The 12,931-nt window shown below is 36.8% G+C and overlaps 2 protein-coding genes across 2 annotated transcripts in view; one reads left to right on the top strand and one right to left on the bottom strand.

Moving 5' to 3' along the window:
• Positions 1–7,780, bottom strand: part of LRRC40 (leucine rich repeat containing 40) — a 57,761-nt gene extending 49,981 nt beyond the window's left edge. Inside the window, exon 1 of the mRNA XM_022581122.3 lies at positions 7,599–7,780. Within this exon, the coding sequence (XP_022436830.1) occupies positions 7,599–7,749 (151 nt within the window). The 5' untranslated portion in view covers positions 7,750–7,780. The remainder of the gene's footprint in view (positions 1–7,598) is intronic.
• A 96-nt stretch (positions 7,781–7,876) lies between these two features.
• SRSF11 (serine and arginine rich splicing factor 11) overlaps positions 7,877–12,931 on the top strand; it is a 55,999-nt gene continuing 50,944 nt past the window's right edge. Inside the window, exon 1 of the mRNA XM_022581105.3 lies at positions 7,877–7,970. Coding sequence (XP_022436813.2) covers positions 7,879–7,970 — 92 coding nt within the window. The 5' untranslated portion in view covers positions 7,877–7,878. The remainder of the gene's footprint in view (positions 7,971–12,931) is intronic.

Here is a 12,931-nt window from a genome sequence, read left to right as displayed (position 1 = left end):
AAGAAAGCTGGAGTAGTAATTCTCATATCAGACAAAACAGACTTAAAATAAAGACTATTAGAAGATACAGTGAAGGACACTACATAATGATCAAGGGATCGATCCAAGAAGAAGATACAACAATTGTAAATATTTATGCACTCAACATAGGAGCACCTCAATACATAAGGCAAATACTAACAGCCATAAAAGGGGAAATCGACAGTAACACATTCATACTACGGGACTTTAACACCCCACTTTCACCAATGGAAAGATCATCCAAAATGAAAATAAATACGGAAACGCAAGCTTTAAATGATACATTAAACAAGATGGACTTAATTGATATTTATAGGACATTCCATCCAAAAACAACAGATTACACATTTTTCTCAAGTGCTCATGTAACATTCTCCAAGATAGATCATATCTTGGGTCACAAATCAAGCCTTGGTAAATTTAAGAAAATTGAAATTGTATCAAGTATGTTTTCCGACCACAATGTTATGAGACTAGTATCAATTAAGGAAAAGATCCATAAAAAATACAAACACATGGAGGCTAAACAATACACTACTTAATAACGAAGTGGTCACTGAAGAAATCAAAGAGGAAATTAAAAAATACCTAGAAACAAATGACAATGGAGACACGATGACCCAAAACGTATGAGACGCAGCAAAAGCAGTTCTAAGAGGGAAGTTTATACCAATACAATCCTACCTTAAGAAACAGGAAACATCTCGAATAAAGAACCTAACCTTGCACCTAAAGCAATTACAGAAAGAAGAACAACAAAAACCCAAAGTTAGCAGAAGGAAAGAAATCATAAAAATCAGATCAGAAATAAATGAAAAAGAAATGAAGGAAATGATAGCAATAATCAGTAAAACTAAAAGCTGGTTTTTTGAGAAGATAAACAAAATTGATAAACCATTAGCCACACTACTCAAGAAAAAAGGGAGAAGACTCAAATCAATAGAATTAGAAATGAAAAAGGAGAAGTAACAACCTACACTGCAGAAATACAAAAGATCATGAGAGACTACTACAAGCAACTCTATGCCAATAAAATGGACAACCTGGAAGAAATGGACAAATTCTTAGAAATGCACAACCTGCCAAGACTTAATCAGGAAGAAATAGAAAATATGAACAGACCAAACACAAGCACTGAAGCACTGAAATTGAAACTGTGATTAAAAATCTTCCAACAAACAAAAGCCCAGGACCAGATGGCTTCACAGGCGAATTCTACCAAACATTTAGAAAAGAGCTAACACCTACCCTTCTCAAACTCTTCCAAAACAGAGCAGAGGGAGGAACACTCCCAAACTCATTCTACGAGGCCACCATCACCCTGATACCAAAACCAGACAAGGATGTCACAAAGAAAGAAAACTACAGGCCAATATCACTGATGAACATAGATGCAAAAATCCTCAACAAAATACTAGCAAACAGAATCCAACAGCACAATAAAAGGATCATACACCATGATCAAGTGGGGTTTACTCCAGGAATGCAAGGATTCTTCAATATACACAAATCAATCAACGTGATACACCATATTAACAAACTGAAGGAGAAAAACCAAATGATCATCTCAATAGATGCAGAGAAAGCTTTCGACAAAAGTCAACACCCTTTTATGATAAAAACCCTTCACAAAGTAGGCATAGAGGGAACTTTCCTCAACATAATAAAGGCCATATATGACAAACCCACAGCCAACATCGTCCTCAATGGTGAAAAACTGAAACCATTTCCACTAAGATCAGGAACAAGACAAGGTTGCCCGCTCTCACCACTCTTATTCAACATAGTTTTGGAAGTTTTAGCCACAGCAATCAGAGAAGGAAAGGAAATAAAAGGAATCCAAATCGGAAAAGAAGAAGTAAAGCTGTCACTGTTTGCAGATGACATGATACTATACATAGAGAATCCTAAAGATGCTACCAGTAAACTAAGAGAGCTAACCAATGAATTTGGTAAAGTAGCAGGATACAAAATTAATGCACAGAAATCTCCGGCATTCCTATACACTAATGATGAAAAATCTGAAAGTGAAAACAAGAAAACACTCCCATTTACCACTGCAACAAAAAGAATAAAATATCTAGGAATAAACCTACCTAAGGAGACAAAAGACCTGTATGCAGAAAATTATAAGACACTGATGAAAGAAATTAAAGATGATACAAATAGATGGAAAGATATACCATGTTCTTGGATTGGAAGAATGAACATTGTGAAAATGACTCTACTACATAAAGCAATCTACAGATTCAATGCACTCCCTTATCAAACTACCACTGGCATTTTTCACAGAACTAGAACAAAAAATTTCACAATTTGTATGGAAACACAAAAGACCCCGAATAGCCAAAGCAATCTTGAGGATGAAAAACAGAGCTGGAGGAATCAGGCTCCCTGATTTCAGACTATATACTACAAAGCTACAGTAATCAAGACAGTATGGTACTGGCATAAAAACAGAATGATAGATCAATGGAACAGGATAGAAAGCCCAGAGATAAACCCACACACATATGGTCACCTTATCTTTGATTAAGGAGGCAGGAATGTACAGTGGAGAAAGGACAGCCTCTTCAATAAGTGGTGCTGGGAAAACTGGACAGCTACATGTAAAAGAATAAGATTAGATCACTCCCTAACACCATACACAAAAATAAGCTCAAAATGGATTAAAGACCTAAATGTAAGGCCAGAAACTATCAAACTCTTAGAGGAAAACATAGGCAGAACACTCTATGACATAAATCACAGCAAGATCCTTTTTGACCCACCTCCTAGAGAAATGGAAATAAAAACAAAAATAAACAAATGGGACCTAATGAAATTGCAAAGCTTTTGCACAGCAAAGGAAACCATAAACAAGACAAAAAGACAACCCTCAGAATGGGAGAAAATATTTGCAAATGAAGCAACTGACAAAGGATTAATCTCCAAAATTTATAAGCAGCTCAATAACCAAAAAACAAACAACCCAATCCAAAAATGGGCAGAAGACCTGAATAGACATTTCTCCAAAGAAGATATACAGATTGCCAACAAACACATGAAAGAATGCTCAACATCACTAATCATTAGAGAAATGCAAATCAAAACTACAATGAGATATCATCTCACACCAGTCAGAATGGCCATCATCAAAAAATCTAGAAACAATAAATGCTGGAGAGGGTGTGGAGAAAAGGGAACACTCTTGCACTGCTGGTGGGAATGTGAATTGGTACAGCCACTATGGAGAACAGTATCGAGGTTCCTTAAAAAACTACAAATAGAACTACCATATGACCCAGCAATCCCACTACTGGGCATATACCCTGAGAAAACCAAAATTCAAAAAGAGTCATGTACCAAAATGTTCATTGCAGCTCTATTTACAATAGCCCAGAGATGGAAACAACCTAAGTGTCCATCATCGGATGAATGGATAAAGAAGATGTGGCACATATATACAATGGAATATTACTCAGCCATGAAAAGAAACGAAATTGAGCTATTTGTAATGAGGTGGATGGACCTACAGTCTGTCATACAGAGTGAAGTAAGTCAGAAAGAGAAAGACAAATACTGTATACTAACACATATATATGGAATTTAAGAAAAAAAAAATGTCACGAAGAACCTAGGGGTAAGACAGGAATAAAGACACAGGCCTAGTAGAGAATGGACTTGAGGATATGGGGAGGGGGAAGGGTAAGCTGTGACAAAGTGAGAGAGTGGCATGGACATATATACACTACCAAACGTAAGGTAGATAGCTAGTGGGAAGCAGCCGCATAGCACAGAGAGATCAGCTCGGTGCTTTGTTACCACATAGAGGGGTGGGATAGGGAGGGTGGGAGGGAGGGAGATGCAAGAGGGAAGGGATATCGGAACATATGTATATGTATAACTGATTCACTTTGTTATAAAGCAGAAACTAATACACCGTTGTATAGCAATTATACTCCAATAAAGATGTAAAAAAAATGTAGGAAATAAAGCATTATAGAAATCATGCACTGTATATAGCTGTTAGGTAGTTAGTAAAAAATATATATTGTTCTTTCTGAAAATTGGAATGTTTTTGTTATTCGTTAGCTTTAAATTTTTTGTTAGCTTTAAATTTTTAAAAAATGTATTATGATTTCCTTCAAAATAAAAATCCACATTTGCTCTTAAAAAAAAGAATCAACAGAATTTTAACTGCTTTTTGTTGTATACTGCAAAATTAAAGGCTAGGTTCTATTTTTCCAATTTAGAAACAATGGACATGACTGCACTTTACAAATACATTTATATAATCATATAAATATAAAGGACGAAAGAAAGACCTGGAGTATACAATCCGCCCTCTGTATCCTTGGGTTCCGCATGTGCATATTCAACCAACTGCAGATCAAAAATATTCAAGGAAAAAAATATCCAGAAAGCTCCAAAAAGCAAAACAAAGGCACTCCTAGGTTTTTACCCAAATGAATTGAAAATTTATGTCCACGCAAAAACCTGAACACAAAGAGCAGCTTCATTCATAATTGCCAAAAACTGGAAGCAACCAAAATGTCCTTCGAAAGGTGAATGGATAAATAAAATGGTACATCCGTACCATAGAATATCATTCAGTGTTAAATGAAATGAGCTATCAAGCCATGGAAAGACATGGAGGAACCCTAAATGCACATTACTTAGTGAAAAAGGGCAGTCTGAAAAAGCTACATACTGTATGATTCCAATTATATGATGTGTTGGAAAAGGCAAAACGATAGAAAGAGTAAAAAGATGAGAGGCTGGGACTTCCCTGGTGGCGCAGTGGTTAAGAATCCGCCTGCCAATGCAGGGGATACGGGTTCGAGCCCTGCCCAGGAAGAGCCCACATGCCGCGGAGCAACTAAGCCCATGCACCACAACTACTGAGCCTCAGCTCTAGAGCCTGCGAGCCACAACTACTGAAGCCCACGCACCTAGAGCCTATGCTCCACAACAAGAGAAGCCACCGCAATAAGAAGCCCTCACATCACAACGAAGAGTAGCCCCCGCTCTCCACAACTAGAGAAAGCCCACGTGCAGCATCGAAGACCCAACACACTCATAAATAAATAAATAAATAAATTTATTAAAAAAAAAGAAAGATGAGTGGCTGCCAGGGCTTCTGGAGAAGCAGGGTAAGGAATAAACAGGTAGGGCTCAGGTGATTTTTAGGGCAGTGAAAATATTCTATATGATACTGGAATGGTAGACACATGACATCATGCATTTGTCAAAACTCATAGAACTGTATAAGACTAAGAGTGAACAGTAATGTAAATAATGGACTTTAATTAATAATTATATATCAATATTGGCTGATCAATTGTGACAAATGTACTACATAATGCAAGATGTTAATAATAGGGGCAACTATGAGCTGGGGAGAGAGGGTATACGAGAACTCTCTGTACTGTCTGTTCAACTTTCTGGAATCCTAAAACTGTTCTAAAACAACCTTAAAGTACGGTTGTTGGGGGGAAAAACGATTTGCTATTGTTGTTGCTGTTAAAGTATAGGATTCCGAAAAGAGACAGGAGGCTTTATTGTAGACGCTTAGGGGCAAGATTTCAAAAGACTTTTTTTGTTTGTTGTACTAAGAACTTTATGCTGAATCTTGTGGGCTACTGGGAGTCATTAAATGTGAATGACATAGTAAGATCTTTGTTTTGGAAAGATAATTCTTGGTAATGGCACTGATTTAGAGGGTGAGATTTAAGACAAGAAATTCAGGAAACCATTTAGGAGGCTATTGCAATAATAATAGCAATGGCCAATTTTTACCATGTACTTTTTACCATGTACTTTTATGTGTATTATCTCATTTAAACCTTAGTAGGTTCTATTCCTACTATCACATTATAAATGAGAAAATAAAACACCGGGAGATTAAGCATCTCAAAGTTACATGAGCAAAGATATGGAAATAAGAAGCATGGCCCCATACTGGACTACAAATAGTTCAGAATTACCGCAGTTTGGATATCAAAGGCTGAAAGACAAGAGATGAAGTTGAAGGCTACAACTAGATAAAGAAAAACCTTTTATATTATGATAACAAGAATTCCTTTTTTATATATAAGCTATAGATACCATGTGCCTCTCCCATTTACATCTTTTGTCTCCTATGAAATATTGTACCTTCAACATAATTTGCTGAGTACCTAGTATGTGCCAGATATTATGTTAGGCTCTGTTTATACAATAATGACCTAAACAGCCCTGATCCATGTCATCATGAAGCTAGGAGTCAAAATTCATTTCCTCCCTGAAACTTTAATAGACTAAACCATCTGGATCCAATCAATAAGTACATTCCAGCACACACTTAGTATTTGGAAGTACTCATTCATTTACTTATTCCTTCCACAAATGTTTAATAAGAATCTACTATGTACTAAGCACTATTTTGAGTGTTAGGGACACAACAATTAATAAAACAAAGCTTCTTGACCACATACAACTAATACTCTAGCAGAGGAGAGAAGACAATAAACAAATACATAATATAAATTCTGATAGTAATAAATGCTATTAAAAAACAGAGAATACATGTTAGCAATGGTATTTAGACAGGGTAGTTAGGAAGGGCCTATCTGAGCAGAGTCCTACAGGAAGCAGAGTGAACCCTAGTCAGGTATCATGTAGAAAGTTCCAGGCTTTGGAAAAAGCAAGTGTATATGCACATCTGTAGTTTTACAATACTAATGTCCCCATTGATTAAAAGCTTTTCTAGGTAGAGCAGAGATTTTGTCATATACCCTTTCATTCATTCAGCAAGTATTTGCTTGAATGGTCAACTCTATACATGGCACAATAAAAAAAGCAATCATTACAAGGAAATGGAAGCTTTTAATCCCAGGTGGCCTTAAACCTAAATATAAGTAGAGGAAAACAGGAGGAATGCCATAATCTCTCTCTCCCCACTTCCCACTCCCTCCCGTATACAACAGAAAATCAGAAGAGCATCTGGCTATTATTCGTTCATGGTGTCCAGATTTGTGCTTTTTATCTTTACTAGACTTTCAGGATGGCCCCAAATTCACTCAGTATGGCGTCCATCTTGATCTTCAATTTAGGATAATGTTCATTATTCCTTGTATTTCCTCCTGTCCAGTTGCACACAGAAAATGGTCTTGATAGAGAACAGTGACATTCACTCTAAGTTCACAAAGGAGCAGATAAAATACAGAATTTTAGCGCTGATAACTGCCCTAAGTGATTAAATTAAGAGGAGGAACAGAGGGCCAAAGAAACAAAGCATGTGCCCATCACTTGAGCTAATTTAGTCAAACATTATGTTGTTATTCCATAGAATGTAGGAATCCCAGAAAGCGCCCCGTTTAAATTTTGACCGTATTCCCAGCACATTCGCTGCACCAGACACTCCTGGAGCGAAAGGAGGAACCGAACGAGCTGACCTAACCAGTGGAAATGTTATGTGCCTGAATTCGAGCACCGGGATCCTGGCTAGGAGTCTGGGCAAAAGGCGGCCAAACCCAGGCCAGAGGAAAGGGAGGCTACGTGGGGCAAGCGCTTTCTGCCAGGTCGCACAATCGGGTCGTACCTCTGGATCTTACCTTCACTGAGGTTGCGGCCCGACAGGTTTAACTGCCCGCTCTTCCTCGCCGCCTTTAATAGCCCCTGGGGTACGGAAGCACCGCGGTCTCTCCTCTCAGCTCGGAACCCCGCTCGGGGATCCCGCCCAGCTGCTCCCTTCAGCCGCGACATGTTCAAACCCGGTGTTCAAAAGCAGAGCCCCACCAGTGACGCTTAAAGGTGGCGCCGCGGAGCCGCCCAGCCCCTGTCGGGAGCGCGCGCTCCGTGCGCCGGGCCTTCGCTCTCGGCGGCGCGGCTCGGATGTCGTCACCACTAGCGTCTGGGGCAGGAGGACCGAGGGGCCCTTCCCGTTGCCGGTGCCGGCCTTGTGTCTTGGAAATTACTTCGCTCAAGTAAGTGCGTTTAACGGGCTGAAGAGGGGGTTTGAATTTATTGTGGGCACTATTACTGAGACTCCAACCTTCTCTTCTGTGCTCCCGCGGCGGCGAGGGTGTCAAGAAAGGATAACCTTCTCTGCTCCCCTCGCCTGGCCGGAACGTGGGCCTTGACTAAAACTTGAGACCTGGGCGCGGTCTGCAGCCTCTCTGGACCCCTGCCTGTTTGTCGCTTTTGGTGCTGGCGCCAGACCTCCATTCCGCGTAGGAAGTAAAACCAATTTCTGTTCTTTGGGTCTGTACTCCGACTCCTAGCCTTAGTGCACCTCGACTGTTGTTGTATGGAATTCGTAGCCCAACATAGGAGGTAGTGTGAAATGGAAGGGTTGGCAACAGAGAAGGAAACACAAAAAAAGAAAAAAGAAAAAGAAAAGCTTCATAATGAATGTTCTCTCTACCGGACGGTTTAGGGAAGCCAAGTGGAAGCGCAAGCTTGAGTGTAGCGAGAAAAGCTTAGATTTCGGAGCCCGAGAGCTACGAGTTCGAATCCCAGGTCCTTCTGTAGCTTACAAACTGTGTAACTTTAGACAGTTTACTTGACAGCTTTTAAAGCTCACTCCTTTTTCATTAATGTAGGGTTAATCATTCCTATCTCATTCGGGTTTTTTTAAATAATTAAGCGAAGATGAAGTTTTAAATATTGAGAGCTTGGTGAGGAAACGGATTCCATCCAGTTCAGAATGGAAGATGAAAATTTTGTGTAGTAAGTCGTATATCTTGGACAGTTAGTTTCTGCCTGAAATATACAGCTTTAGTGAGTCATTCAATAAGTAATTAATAACTCATCCTCTTTAGTATTGTCCTGGGTGCTAGACTTTTCTTTTGCCTAAAGTAATTTTGTTTTAAAAAGCCTTCCCCCGGAGATATCCTTTTAACCCCCCATCAGCTCGGCTGGGGATCATTAGGATAATTAAAAGGTAATATGACGGCCAGCTAACAAATTCTGCAGCGCACACAGTTTTGCCTGAGTCCACGTTCTTGCCAGCCGTAAAATTAGGTTTCTAAATCCTGACCCCCTCGATTATTTTTCTTCTTAATTCTATGGAGTCCTTTGCATTGAAAGTGAACAGCAGAAAACTACCAGTAATTACACTATCAAACAAACAGAGTGGGTTTTAAAGCAAGGAACATAGAAGTTTTTGCAAGGGCGCTAATAAACACCCCCCGACCCAAGTTTGTCTTGACAATAATCATTATAGTTACCTTATTGGGCCCTAAGTATCAGGCTCAGTGCTGATAATACCTCTTTTACTATCTCTTATTTAGCACAAGGATCAGTTTTACAGGTGAAGAAATTAAGACTAAAAAGGATTAAGAAACTTGCCAAAAGTCGTAAGTTTCTATAAGTGGTATGACCAGGCCTTTGAACCTAGATCGATCTCTCTCTCTAAAACCTTTCTTATTAATCATTATGATTTCCCTAGTGGCTTTTATTTCACCATTTTCAACTTTTGTCTTTGAACCATTTTTAGGGAGACTTCAATTATGTTTTAGAAGGTAATTATTTACTAGAGAAAACACTTTTTCTCTTTTGTAGGATGTAGCAGCCTACATTTGGAGGATTATTTACTCAAGTGTAAAATTTTACAGTAGCCACCTCTCCCCCTACAATAGATTCTTCTTTAGTTCAATTTTTTTAATTATAAGGAAGATACAGTTTTTTGATTTATTGTGCTTCTACTTGAAGTTAAATATTTCATTATTGACATTTAATTATAGTATTATGTTGAAACATGGTTGCATTTTGTATAAGAGAAGCATATCCTGATTAATGGCAGAGTAATTCTGAAAAATCCAAGTGACTGCACTCTTGTGGTAAACTTCAATAGATACAAACTGACATGTATAAAAATTTTACAAGTATATATCTGTATTACACTGTGTATTGTACCTCTGTAGCAAGTGAGGGTGAAAATTATTACCTCATGCAATCAGGAAAATCATGTTTCATCTCAAACTCATGCAAACTGAAAGCTTATCAACTTAATTGAGCTTCTTTATGAGAAAGTGTAGTTATATATAGTTATATTCGTGGGAATTAACACTGTATATTCATTGTATTACTTTCGAAAGAATGCATTAAAACAAAAGATCCGAACCTTTTTCAACATGAGCATTGAAGCTAAAGTATTTGTTTCTTTTAAAAAAAAGATGGATTATTAAAATAATATGAAATGGATATCTCCTTTGTAGGGGCTGGAGACTACTGCATAGCTGCCATTTGTAACAGAATTTGCCTAGCTACTGTTTATTATATTCATTTTATTAAAGTATGGAAGGTTTCACTCTTCTAGATTTGCTAAATGAAAACAGAAAGTGAAGAAACCAAAAATACATTGACCCTAAGAATTGTATCGGCCAAAGAATGCTGTTCTGTTTCATAATGGAAAGCATGACTTATCAAAGTAAGATAGAGCAGCTTATCACTACCATTAAAATTTAATAAGACATTTTAAAACATGGCTGTGTTATTATGAACATTGCTACATGTTAAATATTTTCAAAGTTGAAAGCTACAATTGGTAAGATGAATTTATTGAGGCAAATTGAGAAATTGTGGCAAAGGAAAATGGCATTAATTTGTGCAAATTTTTGAGCAAAATTTTTTTTAATGTCATCAGGAGCAAAGTGAATGTGATTGCAGACATCTCTAGGAAGTTTTCTTTTTCTGTAAAATAGGAGATTTAGATTTAGCCTATACTGAATCAATATAATGTTCACCTTTCAGAACATTGCCTTATCTGTGAGAACTGCTGTTTTATGCTAACGTTATTTGAGAGAACATTCTACTTTTTAACACTGTCATTATTGACTGGAGCTGTTGGACCTAACATGTATTGCTTATTACGTATTCTTTGAGTTGAAATTTTTACATTCTCATACGCTTATTATTCAAAGTTTTCTTTCTGTTTGTCCTTACTCTGTAAATAAGTTGGTTTGAATTATCAAAATTGAGAGCAAAATTATATTGCACATGGACTCGTCGTGTTTTAAATATTCAACTTTAATTGTGCTTGTTACACATCTTTAGTTTCCTTTGAAAATTGCATTTTGCCCATTTGATTTCCATTTAGGCTTATAACTGCCAACTTAAAAGTAGTCAGTAGAAAACATGCTGTTTCCTTGAAGGTAGTACATATTTTGCATATTTATTCATAGTTTCAAATGTGGCTTTGAATTGTATTTTGTTGTCATTGGAACTTTGCGTGGTAATTTTTTCTGGAGACGGTGCATTTTATTTTAGATTATTCATTTGTACATCCTTTGTATGTTCCCTGTGCTTCCCTTTCTTACTTTTGAATTAGGAAGCAGTGAGCTTGCACTAGGAGGTTTAATATTTGATATAAATGTTTCTCTCTACTTTCAGTGTAAAAGAATTACAGTCCACTAGCTTTAGGAAAATATTTTTACTTTCCTCTTACAAAAAGGCTTTTACATTGCTAATGTTTTTCACATGAAGTGGAAGAAGTAGTTTTTTTTTTTTAAGTTTCTTTATCTTAATTACTTTTAGTTTTTTTTGTTTATAGTCTTAAAAAAAGCTAAAACATAGGTGGTGGTTATAAAGCAGTCGCTTATGTCACTAAATAAAAAGCACTTATGGTATTATTTCTTTTTCTAAAATCAGCTGAAAATATTTCCCATTATCCCTAGTGATTCTTACTTCTAACATTTAATAGCTGTTTTCTTGATCGTTTTTCCAAGATTAATGTGTTGTGTGATTTCAAGTCTTAATTTTAACATCAATTGTATAGGTTTTATGAATTTGTTTAAAGTAGTAAAGTTATACAGAGATAAAATTAGGGCACCAAATCTGAGAATGTACTTCATAATACTGTTCTTTCTTTGTGTTAACAGATACAAAACCAGTACCAAATAAATCTGTTTAAAGAAAAATCATTTTAATCAAAATCCACTATTTTAAAATTTGACTTTATATCACCCCTGCCAACATTTTTATTCCAATGGATTTGGCTTGCAACTCCATTTGCTCAATACTTCAAAAAGAGACATTAAATAATTATACATGGTAAAAGTTCTGTATAAGCAAACGTCCCCAACAGTTTTAATGAGACAAGATATGGCCCCTGAGACTTTATTCTTAGTACCAACTGAAGTTGATATGGGGGAAATAGTAATAATTTTATAGTTTGTTGACATTCACAATTGATAGATTTTTATTTAAAAATTTGTTAAATTTGGAGGTGGAGTATTTATACTCGCAATTAAGAAAAATGTTAGCTTAACTTTCACAATACCTTCAAGAGTGTCCACTACTTTTTTTCTACATCATTTTTTTTTCCATCCTTTAAAATATCACAGTTACATATACTTAAGTGATTTGGGTACTATTATTGGGGGGGTTGAAATACTAGTGAACATTTAAATACTTGGTCTCCACAGTGCAAATCTGTGAACCCAGAGCTTTTGCTCTTCATCTTTGTAGAGATACATGTTTTGCACTCATCACTAAATTTATCTGCCGTTAATAAAGCTTTGATATTTTTCCATTATAGAGCTCCTGACCTTTTTGCTTCTCTTTTGATTCCTTGTTTCCTAAAAAGTTACCTTTCCACTATCTCTTCCTTCCTTCAAAATAATTATTTGATCAATGTCTCCACGTGCTTTAGACTTCACCATGAGCTAATTGTGGCTTGAAACTAACTGCAGTTCATAGTTAAAAGTGGCTGAGATGGAAATTGAAGGAAAAAAGCATTGTGGCCTTTCGCTTTAGCGTGTATCAAAAATTCAGATTGTTTTGTGTATTTACTAATATTTTGCTTTTTCTTTTTTTTAATCGGTGCTTTGGTTATTTGATAGTCTGTTGCTCCGACCCATGTCACAGTACTTTTTTTTTTTTCACAGTACTTTTAAGATTGATCAAGCATATTTGGAGTTGTTTGTCTTTTGAAAATTAGAAT

The sequence above is a fragment of the Delphinapterus leucas genome, chromosome 1 (genome assembly GCF_059928025.1).
Source record: "Delphinapterus leucas isolate spDelLeu-1000000601 "Yukka" chromosome 1, BTC_Dleu_Yukka2, whole genome shotgun sequence".
NCBI classification, from domain to species: Eukaryota; Metazoa; Chordata; class Mammalia; order Artiodactyla; family Monodontidae; genus Delphinapterus; species Delphinapterus leucas.
This window is presented reverse-complemented; position numbering and strand designations above follow the sequence as displayed.